At 42.0% G+C, this 15,235-nt stretch overlaps 1 protein-coding gene across 1 annotated transcript in view; it reads right to left on the reverse strand.

The window, feature by feature from the left end:
- Positions 1-14,692: 14,692 nt before the first annotated feature.
- GNS (glucosamine (N-acetyl)-6-sulfatase) overlaps positions 14,693-15,235 on the reverse strand; it is a gene marked incomplete at its 5' end in the record, with an annotated part of 49,560 nt that continues 49,017 nt past the window's right edge. Inside the window, one exon of the mRNA XM_079715540.1 lies at positions 14,693-14,919. Coding sequence (XP_079571666.1) covers positions 14,844-14,919 — 76 coding nt within the window. The 3' untranslated portion in view covers positions 14,693-14,843. The remainder of the gene's footprint in view (positions 14,920-15,235) is intronic.

A 15,235-nucleotide genomic window follows, 5' to 3' on the forward strand; every position in this document is an offset into this window, starting at 1 on the left:
TGCGTATCACTTTCACATCATCGTAAAGTCGAAAAACTGTAAGTCAAACCATCATTAAGTTGGGACCTTCTGTACTATAATAGCAAGTTCAAACACAGTGTAGACCATGTGCCAGGCATTATTCTGAAAAGCTTTAATATGTATTAACTCATTTTCTCTCCCATGAGATAGGTATTGTCAACATGCCCATTTTACAGATGAGGAAACAAACGCATTGAGGTCCAGCAACTTGCCCGCGGCCCCTCTGGGAGTGAGTGGCAGAGCTGCCCTGCCTGTCCACCGGCTTTTCCTATACGCTCTACCGAGTTTTTCAGTAAAACTACCTGTGAAGGGCCCATTAGGATGCCTCGAATGGGCAGTTCACCTGAAAGCAGGCCTCTTTAGGCACAGCTGGGGTTTGTGGCTTGTCAGAGCGCTCTATCATCATTTTGTTGTTGCTGTTCATTTAGCATTCCATTGAAGTGATGATACTAAGTTAGGTAGAAGGAGACGCCTACCTGTGCTTTTGTTTACAGGTTCTGTTGTGTGCAAGAAACGGACAGAGCAGGTCACCAAACCCCATGTTCTCACTGTAATTAGTAAAATAATTCCCTGGAACCACCAGAATAATAGCTTCAGGGAGAAGTCACAGTTCCCAGGAGCCACCAAATACTTAAAAACGCTGGAGTTTTACTCCCTCATCAAGGGTGGTCCTCTCCAAAGAAACATGGGAAACTAAGTATTCAAAGTCTTGAAAGTATACACCTGTCTCGTGTGAATCACTACTTGCTTAATTAAGTGCTAAATTAAGAAAGCAGCTTTGTATAAGGATGGGGGGAGAAATGGGGTGGGGGGGTTGGTGGTGGAAAGCAGTGGGCAGGTTAAATAACTGTGAGGTAAGATGTATTAACTCCATCTGCAGGGTTAGTTTTTTAATTGGAGTATAGTTGCTTTACAATGTTGTGTTAGTTTCTGCTAGTTTCTGCTGTACAGCAAAGTGAATCAGCCACATGTATACATGTATCACCTCTTCCTTGGATGTCCTTCCCATTTAGGTCACAACAGAGCATTGAGGAGAGTTCCCTGTGCTAACAGTCTGTTCTCATTAGTTATCTATTTTATACATAGTAGTGTATATATGTCGATCTCAGTCTCCCAATCCATCCCACCCCTGGGTTTTTTAAGTTTTGTTGGTTTTTGGTTTTTTGGGGGGCTGGTGATTTTGGTTTCATTTTGGTTTTTTGACAGATCTTTCCCTTTAATTCTGTAAGGTGAGAATGACCAGGTAGAGGACAGACCTTTTCATCTTAGTTTCCAGAGTCACTTGTGACTCACTTGGTGGCAGCTGAACTCCAAAAGCTCCTCTTTTCTCCTTTCTGAGAAAGGTGAGTATTGGCATTTGAAAATGTTTGCACACAAACAAAACATCAGGATTCTTTGTACGTTTCAAGAGAAGTTGGGTTTTGGCTTTGTGTTTGGGAGAGAGTTCCTTTTTTTTTTTTTTTTTTTTTTGGCTGCACTGCCTGGCTTGTCCTCAGTGGTGAAAGCGCAGAGTCCTAACCACTGGACCACCAGGGAATTCCCAGGGAGGGAGTTCCTTTAACCAGGAGAGTTGGTATTGATTTTTCTAAACAAGGAAGCTTGAACCTGCCTCTGTCTCTAGTGGCACAGATCTGGTTGTTTGCCTGGTGTGTGCACCCTCCCTTCAAGTTAGCCACCCTGTGTGGACACAGGAGATTAATTAAACCCTGTGCAGTTCCTTTTGTCTGAAGTGGGATTCTAGGGGGCTCTGCTCGAGAGGGCTTTCTGATTTTCAAGTGTGATAAAATTTGCTAAAGTTCTAGTAATTCTGGAGCAGCACACTGAGGTGTCTTGCCAAAAGTTAGAATCCTTGAATTATTACTCTGTGGGCGGGAGGCGATAGCTTAAATTCAACTCTTTTATTCAAAACTACAAATGGTGTCTTCAGGTTCTTTTTAGAATGGCAAACATTTCACATGTTTTTTCTTGCATGTGTGATCTCTCAAGGAAGATGTTCCAAGTCAATGACTTTTAGGTAAAATCAAGCATGTCACTGAATGCCTTATCAATAAAAGATGCTTATCTGAGAATACACCGCAGCCTTAGAAATCGAGGAACCTGGCTATCAGCCTTCAGAAAAGCCCAAGCCTCATTGCCTTTCTTCTAGATAAACTTGCTGCAGGAGTTGTGTGTGCTGGGGAAGGGCGTGTGCTTCAAGGAAGGTAACGAGCTAGTGTGTAGGGTGTGGGTGAGGCCGGAATGATGTTCCTGTCCCCTGTGTCACCTTCCACCCCCAGCTTGATTTTTAAATTTTTGTTCTTTTGCAAGTAAGGCGATCCAAGCAGAGGCGCAGTAGGTCTTGGGGAAAAAGTTGTTATGAAGCTAATAGTTGGGAAAGGGCAGTGTTTTAAGATCTGTTGGAAGAGATTTCAAGACAAAAATGAAGTTATTACTCTGTCTCTTTATGGACCACCTCCAGAACTACTGGAGGTGCTGATTTTTAAAAGGAGGATTTAAAAATCTTGCCCCACGCCAAAGCTAATACTAGGCCCTGAGAATCTGCTACTTTAATAAGCACCCCGTGTTTTTTCAACTACTAACTGTAAATCTTAGAGCTCTCCAGAGTATTTCAGAGACTGAAAGGATATATCCATGTGCACAGTTGTACCTCTCTCTCTCTTTTTAAACAAATTACTTCCATACTGAGAGTAATGGCTAGCCTGCAGAGAGGCTCCCTGAGCTGCCTCATTTAGCACTGGAAAGGATAATTCTATACATAGCTTGACCCTGTGCCCTGACCATGGCTAATTGGATCTTAGTTAGACCTCGGATACAAGGCTGTTGATGAGTTAAACTTTCTTAAAATTTTAAAGGAGGGCTTCCCTGGTGGCGCAGTGGTTGAGAGTCCGCCTGCTGATGCAGAGGACACGGGTTCGTGCCCCGGTCCGGGAAGATCCCACATGCCGCGGAGCGGCTGGGCCCGTGAGCCATGGCCGCTGGGCCTGCGCGTCCGGAGCCTGTGCTCCGCAACGGGAGGGGCCACAACAGTGAGAGGCCCTCGTACCACAAACAAACAAACAAAGAAACAAAGGAATTGTAGTTAGTCTGTGATGGGTACTTATAAACCAGGGAACTGAACCCACCATTGGGCCTTGTTTCAGGGGCAGAGAAGGACTGCAGAGAAAGCAGGAGAATAGAGCAGAGAGGAGAAGGCCGTGTGGCCCCTGGGAGATGGAAAGAGTAGATTCAGAACCTACTTGATATTTGTTAGCTGTCGGATGCCTAATCATACCCTCTTCCCTCAGGAAGGAAGTATCTTTGTTTACGTGAGCTCTGTACTCGTGTGCCCATTTCTACGATGGGATCCAGAGTACAAATAGAGGGAAATTTATAGTATTGGGTTGGCCAAAAGTTTCGTTCCTTTTTTTCCGTAAGATGGCTCTCGTAGCACTTAGTTGCCTTTAACTTCATTCAAAAGAATTTTGTTAGATTGTATGTGACAGCTGTCATATCAGTGTGCATTTAAAAAAAGACATCAAAATTGGTGAGTTTTTGTGTAGCCATTTTAACACATTATTGACTGGGGGATTTTTGCAGAAACTAACGCCTGTGGCTGTAATACGTCTCCGGTCAAAAATGTGTTACTATTGAAGGTGGAAATAAAAAAAGCAACATTTTCGGCACATTATGCTTTATTATTTCAAGAAAGTTAAAAACGTGGCCGAAATGCAAAAAAAGATTGGTGCCGTGTATGGAGAAGGTGCTGTGAGTGATCGAACCTGTCAAAAGTGGTTTGTGAAGTTTCGTGCTGGAGATTTCTCACTGGATGATGGTCCACAGTCGGGTAGACCAGTTGATAGCAATCAAATCGAGACACTAATTGAGAACAGTCAACGTTACACGAGACAGCTGACATACTCAAAATATCCAAATCAAGAGTCGAAAATCATTTGCACCAGCTTGGTTATGTTAATCACTTTGATGTTTGGGTTCTACATAAGTGAAGATAAATCTTCTTGACTGTATTTTCGCATGCAATTCTCTACTGAAACGTAATGAAAATGTTCCGTTTTTTAAAAATTTATTTATTATTTATATTTGCTCGTTGCTGCATGTAGGCTTTCTCTAAGTTGCGGCAAGCAGGGGCTACTCATCGTTGCAGTGCGTGGGCCTCTCACCGTGGTGGCTTCTCTTGTTCTGGAGCACGGGCTCCAGGTGCGTGGGCTTCAGTAGTTGTGGCTTGCGGACTCTAGAGCACAGGCTCAGTAGCTGTGGTGCACGGGCTCAGTTGCTCCGTGGCATGTGGGATCTTCCCGGACCAGGGCTTGAACCCGTGTCCCCTGCATTGGCAGGCGGATTCCTAACCACTGCGCAACCAGGAAGGTCCCGGTGATGTAAAGTGGATACTGTACGATAATGTGGAACGGAAGAGATCATGGGGTAGGTGAAATGAACCACCACTAACCACACCAAAGGCTGGTCTTCATCCAAAGAAGGTGATGTTGTGTATATGGTGGGATTGGAAGGGAGTCCTCTATTATGAGCTCCTTCCAGAAAACCAATCAATTAATTCCAACAATGCTGCTCCCAGTTAGACCAACTGAAAGCAGCACTTGACAAAAAGCGTCCAGAATTAGTCGATAGAAAACACAAAATCTTCCATCAGGATAACACAAAGCTGCATGTTTCTTTGATGACCAGGCAAAAACTGTTAGTTTGGCTGGCAAGTTCTGATTCATCCACCATATTCACCAGACATTGCACCTTTGGATTTCCATTTATTTTGGTCTTTACAAAATTCTCTTAATGGAAAAAATTTCAATTCCCTGCAAGATTGTAAAAGGCACCTGGAACAGTTGTTTGCTCAAAAAGATGAAAAGTTTTGGGAAGATAGAATTATGAAATTGCCTGAAAAATGGCAGAAACTAGTGGAACAAAACAGTGAATACATTGTCCAAAAAAGTTATTGGTGAGAATTAAAAATGCGTCTTTTATTTTTACTTAAAAACCAAAGGCACTTTTTGGCCAACCCAGTACTAAATGCCTATTAGAAAAGACGAAAAGGCTCAAATGGATGACCTCAGCCTCCACTTAAAGATACCAGAAAAAGGGCTTCCCTGGTGGTGCAGTGGTTGGGAGTCCGCCTGCCGATGCAGGGGACACGGGTTCGTGCCCTGGTTCGGGAGGATCCCGCGTGCCGCGGAGCGGCTGGGCCAGTGAGCCATGGCCGCTGGGCCTGTGCGTCAGGAGCCTGTGCTCCGCAACGGGAGAGGCCACAACGGTGAGAGGCCCGCGTACCGCAAAAAAAAAAAAAAAAAAAAAAAAAAGATACAAGAAAAAGAAAAGCAAACCCAAAGTAAGCAGAAGAAAGGAAGTAATAAAGAGTGGTAATAAATGAAATAGAAAACAGAAACAAAATCAATGAAACCAAAAGTGGGTTCTTAAGAGATCAACAGAGTTGATAATCCTCTAACCATACAGACCAGGCAAGAAAGAGAAGATGCAAATTACCACCTCAGGAACAGGACAGTTGCCATCACTACAGATTCTACAGATATACTTGATATGTTTGTATTTAAGGTCCTTGCATTGAAGTAAGTTTCCTTAAAAATCGGTGTTATTTTGTGCAAAAAAAAAAAAAAAGGTGAGTTGTATACATTCCTAATTTGGCCTAGTTTTGAAAAGTTTGCCAAATGACAGGTGCTGATGTCGCTTGGTACTATCAACTTTTTGGTTCCCTCAGAAATTTAGTTATTTACAGTATGTAACTTTAATGCATATGATCAATAATACTCTAACTTAATATGTAAGCCTACTTTCATATTATTGGAAATACAGTAGGGTTTATGCTTATTAAAATGTGAATTATGATTGTTTCCTTCCTTCCTTTCTTCCTCCCCCCCATTCCCCTCCCGCCCTCTCCCCGTCCCCCCCCGCCCCGCCCCCAACAGCTTAGAACAAATTGTAATCATATTTGAGGAATGAGTGTATCTGTTTACTGTTGGGTTCTGTGATAGCTGTATTCTTACAACCATCCTTTTCCTTTCTTTTTTTTTTTTTCCTGTCACTTATATTAGTTTGTTCTGTTCCTTGCATAAAAAGAAACTTGAGTAGAATACCAAGTGTTTTAACTTCTTTAATTCAACAAGTATGTATAAATTACCCAAGGATGTCAGGTACTGGGTAGATTATGCTGAGAAGGAACATCATGGTCCTGTCTTCACGGAAACCAGACTATGAGTAATGCAAACCGGTAAGTGTCACAAAGCTGAAGTACAGAGTGCTATGAGAGTCTACTACTTAGGCAGTTAGAGAAGGCTTCCTTGAGGGAGTGACTTAGAGCTAAGATTTTAAGGATGAGCAGGAGTTACCTGGCAGAATTCATGATTTACATGAACATTTTCTACACAATGGCCACTGGTTTCTCAGGCCTTTTTTTGGCAGCCTGTTATATGGGCGTCACTCTAGCTGTTTTTCCTGTTACAAGAAAGGAACTTATATAGGTCTAAATAATTCTCCACAGGTTAAGAGTTCATCTTTGGCAAGGGCAAGTTAAAATTTACAATGGCAATTGCTCTGGATCAAGCTCAACTTTTTTTCCCCTGTAAAGTGGGAGGGTATCATGTGTTTGCTTTCCTCACAGGGCTCATGTGAGGACTGAATAAGATGATGAAGGTCAAGGTACTCTGTACACCGCGAAGCCTGACATAGTGTAAGGTGGTATTATTCTCCAAGTTCTTCTTCCTATAGTGGTATGGCTGCTTTACTACTGGGCCAAGATGTTTACATATCATGTTGACACTAAAATTCATCTAAGAAGCAACACCTAGGATGTAATTTCCAGGAGGGACATTTTTTCAAACAAATATTTTCTATTCTTTTTTAAAATTAATTAATTAATTTATCTTGGGCTGCGTTGGGTCTTCGTTGCTGCACGCGGGCTTTCTCTTGTTGCACTGAGCGGGGGCTACTCTTTGTTGTGGTGCGCGGGCTTCTTATTGTGGCGGCTTCTCTTGTCGTGGAACACAGGCTTTTTAGGTGCACGGGCTTCAGTAGTTGTGGCACTCAGGCTCACTAGTTGTGGCTCTTGGGGTCTAGAGCTCAGGCTCAGTAGTTACGGCACACGGGCTTAGTTGCTCCGCGGCATGTGGGATCTTCCCGGACCAGGGCTCGAACCCGTGTCCCCTGCATTGGCAGGCAGATTCTTAACCCCTGCGCCACCAGGGAAGTCCTTTCTTGGTTTTTGTTTTTGAGACTCGTGTTCAGGGAAGGCAAAACAAAAGATTCTAGGGCAATTAGTAGACCAAGAAATCTTCATTCAGTGCCTTTCCTTGTCCTCCCCATAAATACAGTGGCAGAGTGTTGTCTGTCTTCTCTTACAAGTTAGACCCAAAATGCTCAGAGCAGCTGGGACTAGGGCTGCCCGTGCTGTCATGTTACTGCCAGGTGCTGAGCGATTCAGACCAGAGGGTCACACGTAGGTGCTGTCTGGGGGCCTTGGCCTTTGTTTCTGCTCAGTGTTGTCATGCATGTGAATTCTCACTCCGGATAGGAATCTCTGTGGGGACTGGAGCATATCTTCAGCTCTTTCTGTATCTCTCTGAGCTGCAGGGCATAACATCTGTGGGACTAAACATTTCACAGTGTCCGGAAACAGCTACTTGGGCAGCTTTGAGAAGGGATGGGGCTGCTCTACAGGCAGACCCTGAGCTACAGCTTCCTGCCTCTTCTCGTGAAGTCAGTGTTCACCCCTGGCTGAACCCTTAACTAGGGCCTTAAGTGGCATTACAGGAAGAGGAAGGGGGCAGGATGACCGAGGCCCCCAGTTTTTGTTTTCCCCTGCTGTACAGAGGAGAGGACTAGACTCGGCGCCCTGGGCTTCATTTTTTATGGGAGCATCCATAAAAGTGCAGTCCCAGGCTGAAGGCTGCCTGATAGATGACTCAGTTAGTGGTCACTCATTCCAGACCGCTGGAAGAATCCAAGATGTCATGTTGATGTCAGGCCTAATAAATCTGCTCCTCACCTGATCTGGGAGGAGCTGGGAAAAGCGGGAGGATTGGGGAAGAAAGGGACACACGGCAGCCACTTTCTTAGGGACTTAAGCAAGAACAGAATCAGTCGCATTTCTGAGCTGCTTTCCTAGCATTAGGATGAGGCAAGGGAGTAGCGTCTGATGATCTTGGACAACAGGTGCCTCAGAAAGCAGGCCAGAATCTTGGCCTGTAGCAACTGCTGAAAGAGCAGCTCCACCCCTGTGCTGTGCTCTCCCCGCTGCACCAGCCTTTGTGGGTTATGGAGAACCACTGGAGGGAAGACTTGGATTTGTGTCTGGGGTCTGCCAGCTGAGAGAGTCCGTTAAAATATTTTCCAGCATGTGCTGAGACCAACAGTTTAGCAACCATTCCAACAAAGCAGCTTCTACTTGGTTTTAGTAATTATAGTTGCAAACTAGCGTTTGCTTATACTCTTCAAGTAGATAATGTATGTAAGACTTTTTTATTCCCCCTTTGGAGACAAGTCGAGCCTCTACCACTGGACAGCTTTGCCCTGTCCCAGGTACCTACAATTGGATAGGTTTTGGCAAAAGGTTTGCGCCAGTTTCTCTAGGTAAAACCAGGTTTGGTCATTATATTAGTCATACATTGCCATACATAGTTACAAATTTTTTTTTTCTTGTGATGAGGATGTTTAACGTGTACTCCTAGCAAATTTCAAATATGCAATTCAGTATTATTAAGTATAGTCACTACGGTGTACATGACATCCCCATGGCTTGTTTTATAACTGGAAGTTTGTGCCTTTGGACCCCCTTCACCTATTTCTCCCACTTCCCACCCCCACCTCTGGCAACCATCTATCTGTTCTCCATATCTATGAGCTTTGTTTTTGTCTTGTTGTAGTTGTTTTTTTTTAAACTCCACATATAAGTGAGATAATAAGGGAGATCAGCTCAGTGCTTTCTGACCACCTAGAGGGGTGGGATAGGGAGGGTGGGAGGGAGACACAGAGGGAGGGGATATAGGGATATATGTCTAGATATAGCTGATTCACTTTGTTATACAGCAGAAACTAACACACCATTGTAAAGCAATTATACTCCAATAAAAATGTTTAAAAAATGAGATAATAAAGTATGTGTGTTTCTCTGACTTATTTCACTTAACATAATGCCCTCAAGGTCTATCCATATTGTCACAACTGGCAAGATTTCATTCATTTTTTTTTTCATTCTTTTTTAATGGCAGAATAGTATTCTATTGTATGTATATATATATATATATATATACATCTTCTTTATCCATGCATCCTTTGATGGACAGGATACTTAGGTTACCTGTTTCCATATCTTGGCTATTATAAATAATGCTGCAATGAACGTGGGATTTCAAATCAGTGTTTTTTTTTGTTTTGTTTTTTTCAGTTAAATACCCAGAAGTGGGATTACTGGATCATATGGTAGTTCTGTTTTTAATTTTTTGAGGAACCTCCATACTGTTTTCCATAGTGCCTATATCAATATACATTCCCACCAACAGTGCACAAGGGTTCCCTTTTCTTCACATCCTTGTCTTTGTCTTTTATTATTTTTAAAAAAATTAAATTTCTTTAAATTAAAAAAATTTAAAATTAAAAAAATTTTTTTTTACTTTATTGGAGTATAATTGCTTTACAATGGTGTGTTAGTTTCTGCTTTATAACAAAGTGAATCAGCTATCCACTACTATGTTGAATAAAAGTGTGACAGTGGGCATCTTCGTCTTGTTCCTCATCTTAGAGGAGAGGCTTTCAGCTTTTTATTGTTAGCTGTGGACTTGTCATCTATGACTTTTATGTTGAGGTATGTTTCCTCTGTATGCACTCTGTATGAGTTTTTATCATGAACGTTGAGTTTTGTTAAATGCTTTTTCTGCATCTGTTGAGATGATCATGTTTTTTATCCTTCATTTTGTTAATGTGGTATATAGCACATTGATTTGTGGATGTTGAACCACTCTTGCATCCTTGTACTAAATTCCACTTGATCATGGTGTATGAGCCTTTTAATGTATTGTTGAATTCAGTTTGCTAATATCTTGTTAGAGGATTTTTGCCTCTATCAGGGATATTGACCTGTAATTTTCTTTTCTTATGGTGTCCTTGTCTGGTTTTGGTATGAGAGTAACGCTGGCCTCATAAAATAAGTTTGGAAGTGTTCCTTCCTCTCCCGTTTTTGGAAGAGTTTGAGGATTGGTATTAGTTCCATTTTGAATGCTTGGCAGAATTCACCAGTGAAGCTACCTGGTCCTGGACTCTTTGTTTATTGGGAGGCTTGTTGATTACATTCAATCTCCTTACTAGTGATCAGACTATTCACATTTTCTATTTCTTCATGATTCAGTCCTAGAAGGCTTTATGTTTCTAGGAATTTATCTATTTCTTCTGGGTTATCCAATTTGTTGGCATATAATTAGTTGTTCATAGTACTCTCTTATGATCCTTTGTATATCTGTGGTACAGTTGTAATGTCTCCCCTTTCACTTCTGATTTTACTTAATTGAGCCCCTTTTATTCTTGGTGAGTCTAGTTAAGGGTTTGTCAGAGGAGCTGTTTTCACTTTGTTTTCGAAAGTCATGCTGTGGAGCACAAGAAGCCACTTGAATGGTGGTGTCAACTCCCCTTAGTCTGAAACTGTGTTTTCCCTGTAACTACAGATAGCAGGGATGAGTTTTCAATCTCTGAAACTGTGTTTTCCCTGTAACTACAGATAGCAGGGATGAGTTTTCAATCTACACAGTAATGTCCTGGGGGTCAGGAAGAGAGTAATTTCCTTTCATAACCCAGCCCACGTCCAGGCAGAGTAGGCACTGACTCAGACGTGAGGGAGGGTAAAATCTTTCTTACATCAGAGGAGAGCAGAGTTTAATAGACAGATGTCTTCAAAGCCACATCTTTGAAATCTTGACTCTTTGACTAATGAGCTTTGTGAGCTTGGATAAACTGAGGAAAGCAGCTTGTTGGCAGAGCCATTTTTATCACAATAAATACTAATTACAACCATTCTATGTATTTCTCTGCCCTTTGAGGACCTATCAGCATCAGTCAGAGGGGCAGGTTGTGAGGATATATGAGATCTCAGGCCTCACCAGCAGAAGGTGGTTATGAAAGCTTCCTCTCAAACACTAAGATTTGGAACTGTCAACTACTCTGTGGTACTCCTGAAGCCGGCTCCCATGTCCCACATGCAAATCTCATACAGTAATTCCTAGGCCATCGGTAGAGGTCTCTGCACAGTGCGTTCAGTTTGGGGCCTTTAGGTTCTCTGCTCTTGCTGCTACAGACTTCAAGGTACACACGTGACGAGCCCTTTAAACCCACGGCAGGTAGAGAAAGAAGGTGAAACAAATACTAAGTTTGTAGTGTTTGGTTCTACAGGGCAGGGTACAGTCTCAGTGGGAGTAGGGGGGCTACAAATTAGAAAAGTGGGTTTCGTAGAGTCTGTACCTACCCTCACCTTGAGTCTGAGTAAATGTTCTCCTCTTCCTTGGTGGCTTGATACTGTGATAAACTCAATTACTTGTTTTTCTTATAGTAGTCTGGAAACTTTATGGGTATCTTCTAACAGCTTGTTTTTCTTATAAGAGGCAACCTACTAGGTCTGGGGTTGGCAAATTATGGGGTTTTTTTGGTAAAGTTTTGTTGGAACATAGCCATGCATATTCATTTGTGTCGTCTATGGCTACTTTTGTACTGAAGCAGCAGAGTTAAGTAGCTGTGATAGAGACATAGCCTGCAAACCTAAAATATTAACTATCCCTTTAAGAAAAAGTTTGTCAACTCCAGTAGGACTTACTTCTCATTTAGGGCAATGGATCCCCTGACTGAACATCAAGGCAAGGCACCTCTGACGGTGAGCTTAGTTTATCTAATTTAAAGCTGGTCAAGGTAAGTTTTTTTTTTTTCCTCTCCAAACTGTAAATGCATAAAGATTTATCAGGAAGGATTTTCTACATGGTGCTCATTCAGGGATACGGGGCAGCAGGGACCACACATATACACGAACGAGGTTTCCAGGTAGGGAGTATGGTACCCAATGCGAGACAGCCCATCTCCAGTACTAGGTGAGTGATTAAAACATTAAACAGTATACAGCAAAGAACATTTTGTCAAAATTACTACTTGTGGACTAAAACAAAGGACACATTCCCACTAGAACAGAAATAAATTTTAATTCATTGAAAAGTGCAGCAGTGAACAGGGTCCTTCAAAGGGCACTTTCTTAGTCAAATGACTGAAATGACACAGAGCCAGGGCAGAATAACTTCTAAGAACAGATGATGCAAACACATGAATTCACAAATTCAGGTGGACCTAAGCGGTGGTGAAACAAGACTCAAATATTCCCACCTAGTTCCACTGGTGGATCAGTTTAAATACCCTTTGCTTTCTCTTAATAAGGATCCTAGGACAATTTATCTTCTTTCATTAAAACACTAGTCCTTAGACACAAAAATATAACCTTCCATGGCTATCATTACTATTTTGTACAAAAACCCTACTGTTGTCAATTAAAATGTAGTTTGCAACAGCACCATTGGTCAAATTCAAAGATACTCAAAAGGCATTCCCTACTTTTTAGTTGTAGGGAATGTTATTTTACTTGAGGGAGAGCTTTGTAATAGGAAATCTTATAAGGCAAAATCTCTATTCTTCCCCAAGACCTCTGTTCGTTCCTAATGGTTACAGTTTTCTATTACCAATACATACGGACCTGGTCTTCTTAAAAGGGAAAATAATCAAAATTCAAATCAGTACAATTAAGAGAGAAACAAGGCAAGCCTCTTGCAGTGGGGCCCTTGTATATATCATTCTGAAAAATTCCAGTGCATTTTCTGGTCTGCTAGTCTAGAAACAGGACTCTTTATGAAAGATGATTTTTAGTGTAGATCCAGAATGCAACCAGTCTAAGAGAAAAAGTCAAATTAGAGGCCATTCAAAAATTAGGGGTACAAAAAAAGGGCTTCACTGCATTCCCTGCCCTGCCCATCCCCCAAACAAAAGTCTGATGAATGTAAGAGCAGTGGGACAGGAATACTATCAGCAGCTGATTTGTGCCACTCTTATGACATCATCTGCTTTCAGGAATCAGCATCATAAAACTGAATAATATGACATCACAGTACAAGACCTGGTAAGAGTTGGTTTCTCTTTATTCAGGAATAACCATGGTCAACTTCCATTAATGTGGAAGCTGACTGATTTATGTTAAGACTCAAAAGTGTAGAATAAAGCCAATACCCATACTCAACGTTGTAGTTTGCTTTTAGTTACAAAATTGTTAGAATTTCTTTTCCTAAAATGGTCACAGCAGAGGTATTCATTTCACTTGCCCATTTCACCTCTAAATACCACCACAGTTACTGGGATTGTATGAGGTAAAGGAATAAACCCAATGGCTGTTAACCCAACATGGCTATCTGGAATTGTGATAGAAAAGTTACTTATGGCCATGTCTTACAAAGTGCTTAAAGCTCAACCTAGGACCTTACATAAAGCTAAAATCACTACTGCCTGAGTTGAACAGGTTATAAACCACAGTTCCTCCTCCTCCCCTGCTGCCACATCACCAATTAACCTTCTTGTGAAGAAAACACAAGAAATGGGATTGGTCTTCGAGCCAAGAGACAGAAATGCAGGTGTTCTAAACAGTGAGGAAATCTCAAGAAGATTGGGTTTCGACAGAGGAATAGTGAATTAGGCCCAAATTACACAAGCCTCCAAAAACTCAAGAAGTTTTCTGAAAGGGAAGAAGGTAAGTAGTTGGTACTCTGCATCAACTCTAAGGAATTCCTACATCTTCTAACAAATGAACAGAATGTCAGCAATATGCAGAGGGAGTCTCACAAGGTCATTCATGGGACTAGAACCCAGGCTCCCTGCTGGACAGGCACTTACTACACCCTGATTTATAGCCCTTCAACCTGTCAACCAGAGAGCCCTACCTACAGAAGGCCCTCAGAAAACACAACCTTCACCAACCCTTGGAAGTTCTTCTCTGCTGAAATACTTAACCCACTTTATATTTCAGATCCGAGAAAGGAAAGTATCAAGAGAAGAGACATTCCCCAGATACCCCTGGTGTTCACTGGCACTCCATGTGGTTAGCAGCCCCTGGAAAGTAGATGTCCATCACCTTCAGTAACAACCTGGAATTAGCCTTTACCAAAAGCTTGCTACTGTTCTATTTCAATGTAGCACCAGCCCAGAATTTCCAAAAAATGAACAGAGCTTCATGGATGCGTTTTGAATTTGTGATCCATTGTGATGGATATTATAAACAGTGTATTTCTACTGATCTAAAAACAATGGTATTTGTTCTTAATCAGATGGTTCAGCTCTGATGGTTATTCTTCAGGCCATGTGATATTAGTATTTTTGATAGGGAAGTGTTCAATCGCGAATGCTATGCAGGTCCTCTGATTTTAGGTCAAGCATATACCAAAACTCTTGCCCCCTAAAGCACTGCCATTTATCTGAATGGATTTACAAATCTAGACTTTGACCACATGGGGAATAATCAAGAACTGTGGCCCTAGGACAGAAAGGGTTTGGTGAGAACAAAGACCTCAGGAGTATCATCATCAGTTGAATAAAGGGACCAGGGACAGCCACTCCTGACACAAAGGCAGAGTTCACAGTTTAACACATTGCACAAGGAAGTCAGCTGATTGGGTTGCTTGTTCAAACAGGACTTAAAGCCAGTCCAGAAACCCTTCCAGGCATGGTCTTGAAGACTAGCTACAGACACCTACTACAATCACTTCATCAGAAAGAGGCGTGCAAGGGATCCAACCGCAGAGGTGCTACAGATGTTTTGAAAACCTTCGAGTCCTGACACTGCCATGATTGTTGAACATGAGACGAGGGTCAAACCTATATCTGGGCACAGAAAAAGAAAAAAAACAATGTCACATTAACTACAATTAGCCATTGAGTACTTCACTCAGAATATTAACTGGGAAGAATGGCAGGAAGGGATACAAAAGGAACAATTAAGTCACCAGAAGGGCATCTAGTGGGAAAGTCTGTAGTACAAAGCAAGAGTACTTAGTTAATTAAGAGCATTTCCATCACAAGTCAGCAAGCACAAAATAATATAGTGGAAGTGGAGAGGAGAGGAGAAACAGAAGTAAGGCTAATCCTGAAAGGGGTTAGGAGGAAAGGTTTGAGCTTACTTTTTGCAGGGGCAGGGCGA

Source organism: Hyperoodon ampullatus (genome assembly GCF_949752795.1).
Source record: "Hyperoodon ampullatus genome assembly, chromosome: 11".
Taxonomy (NCBI): domain Eukaryota; kingdom Metazoa; phylum Chordata; class Mammalia; order Artiodactyla; family Ziphiidae; genus Hyperoodon; species Hyperoodon ampullatus.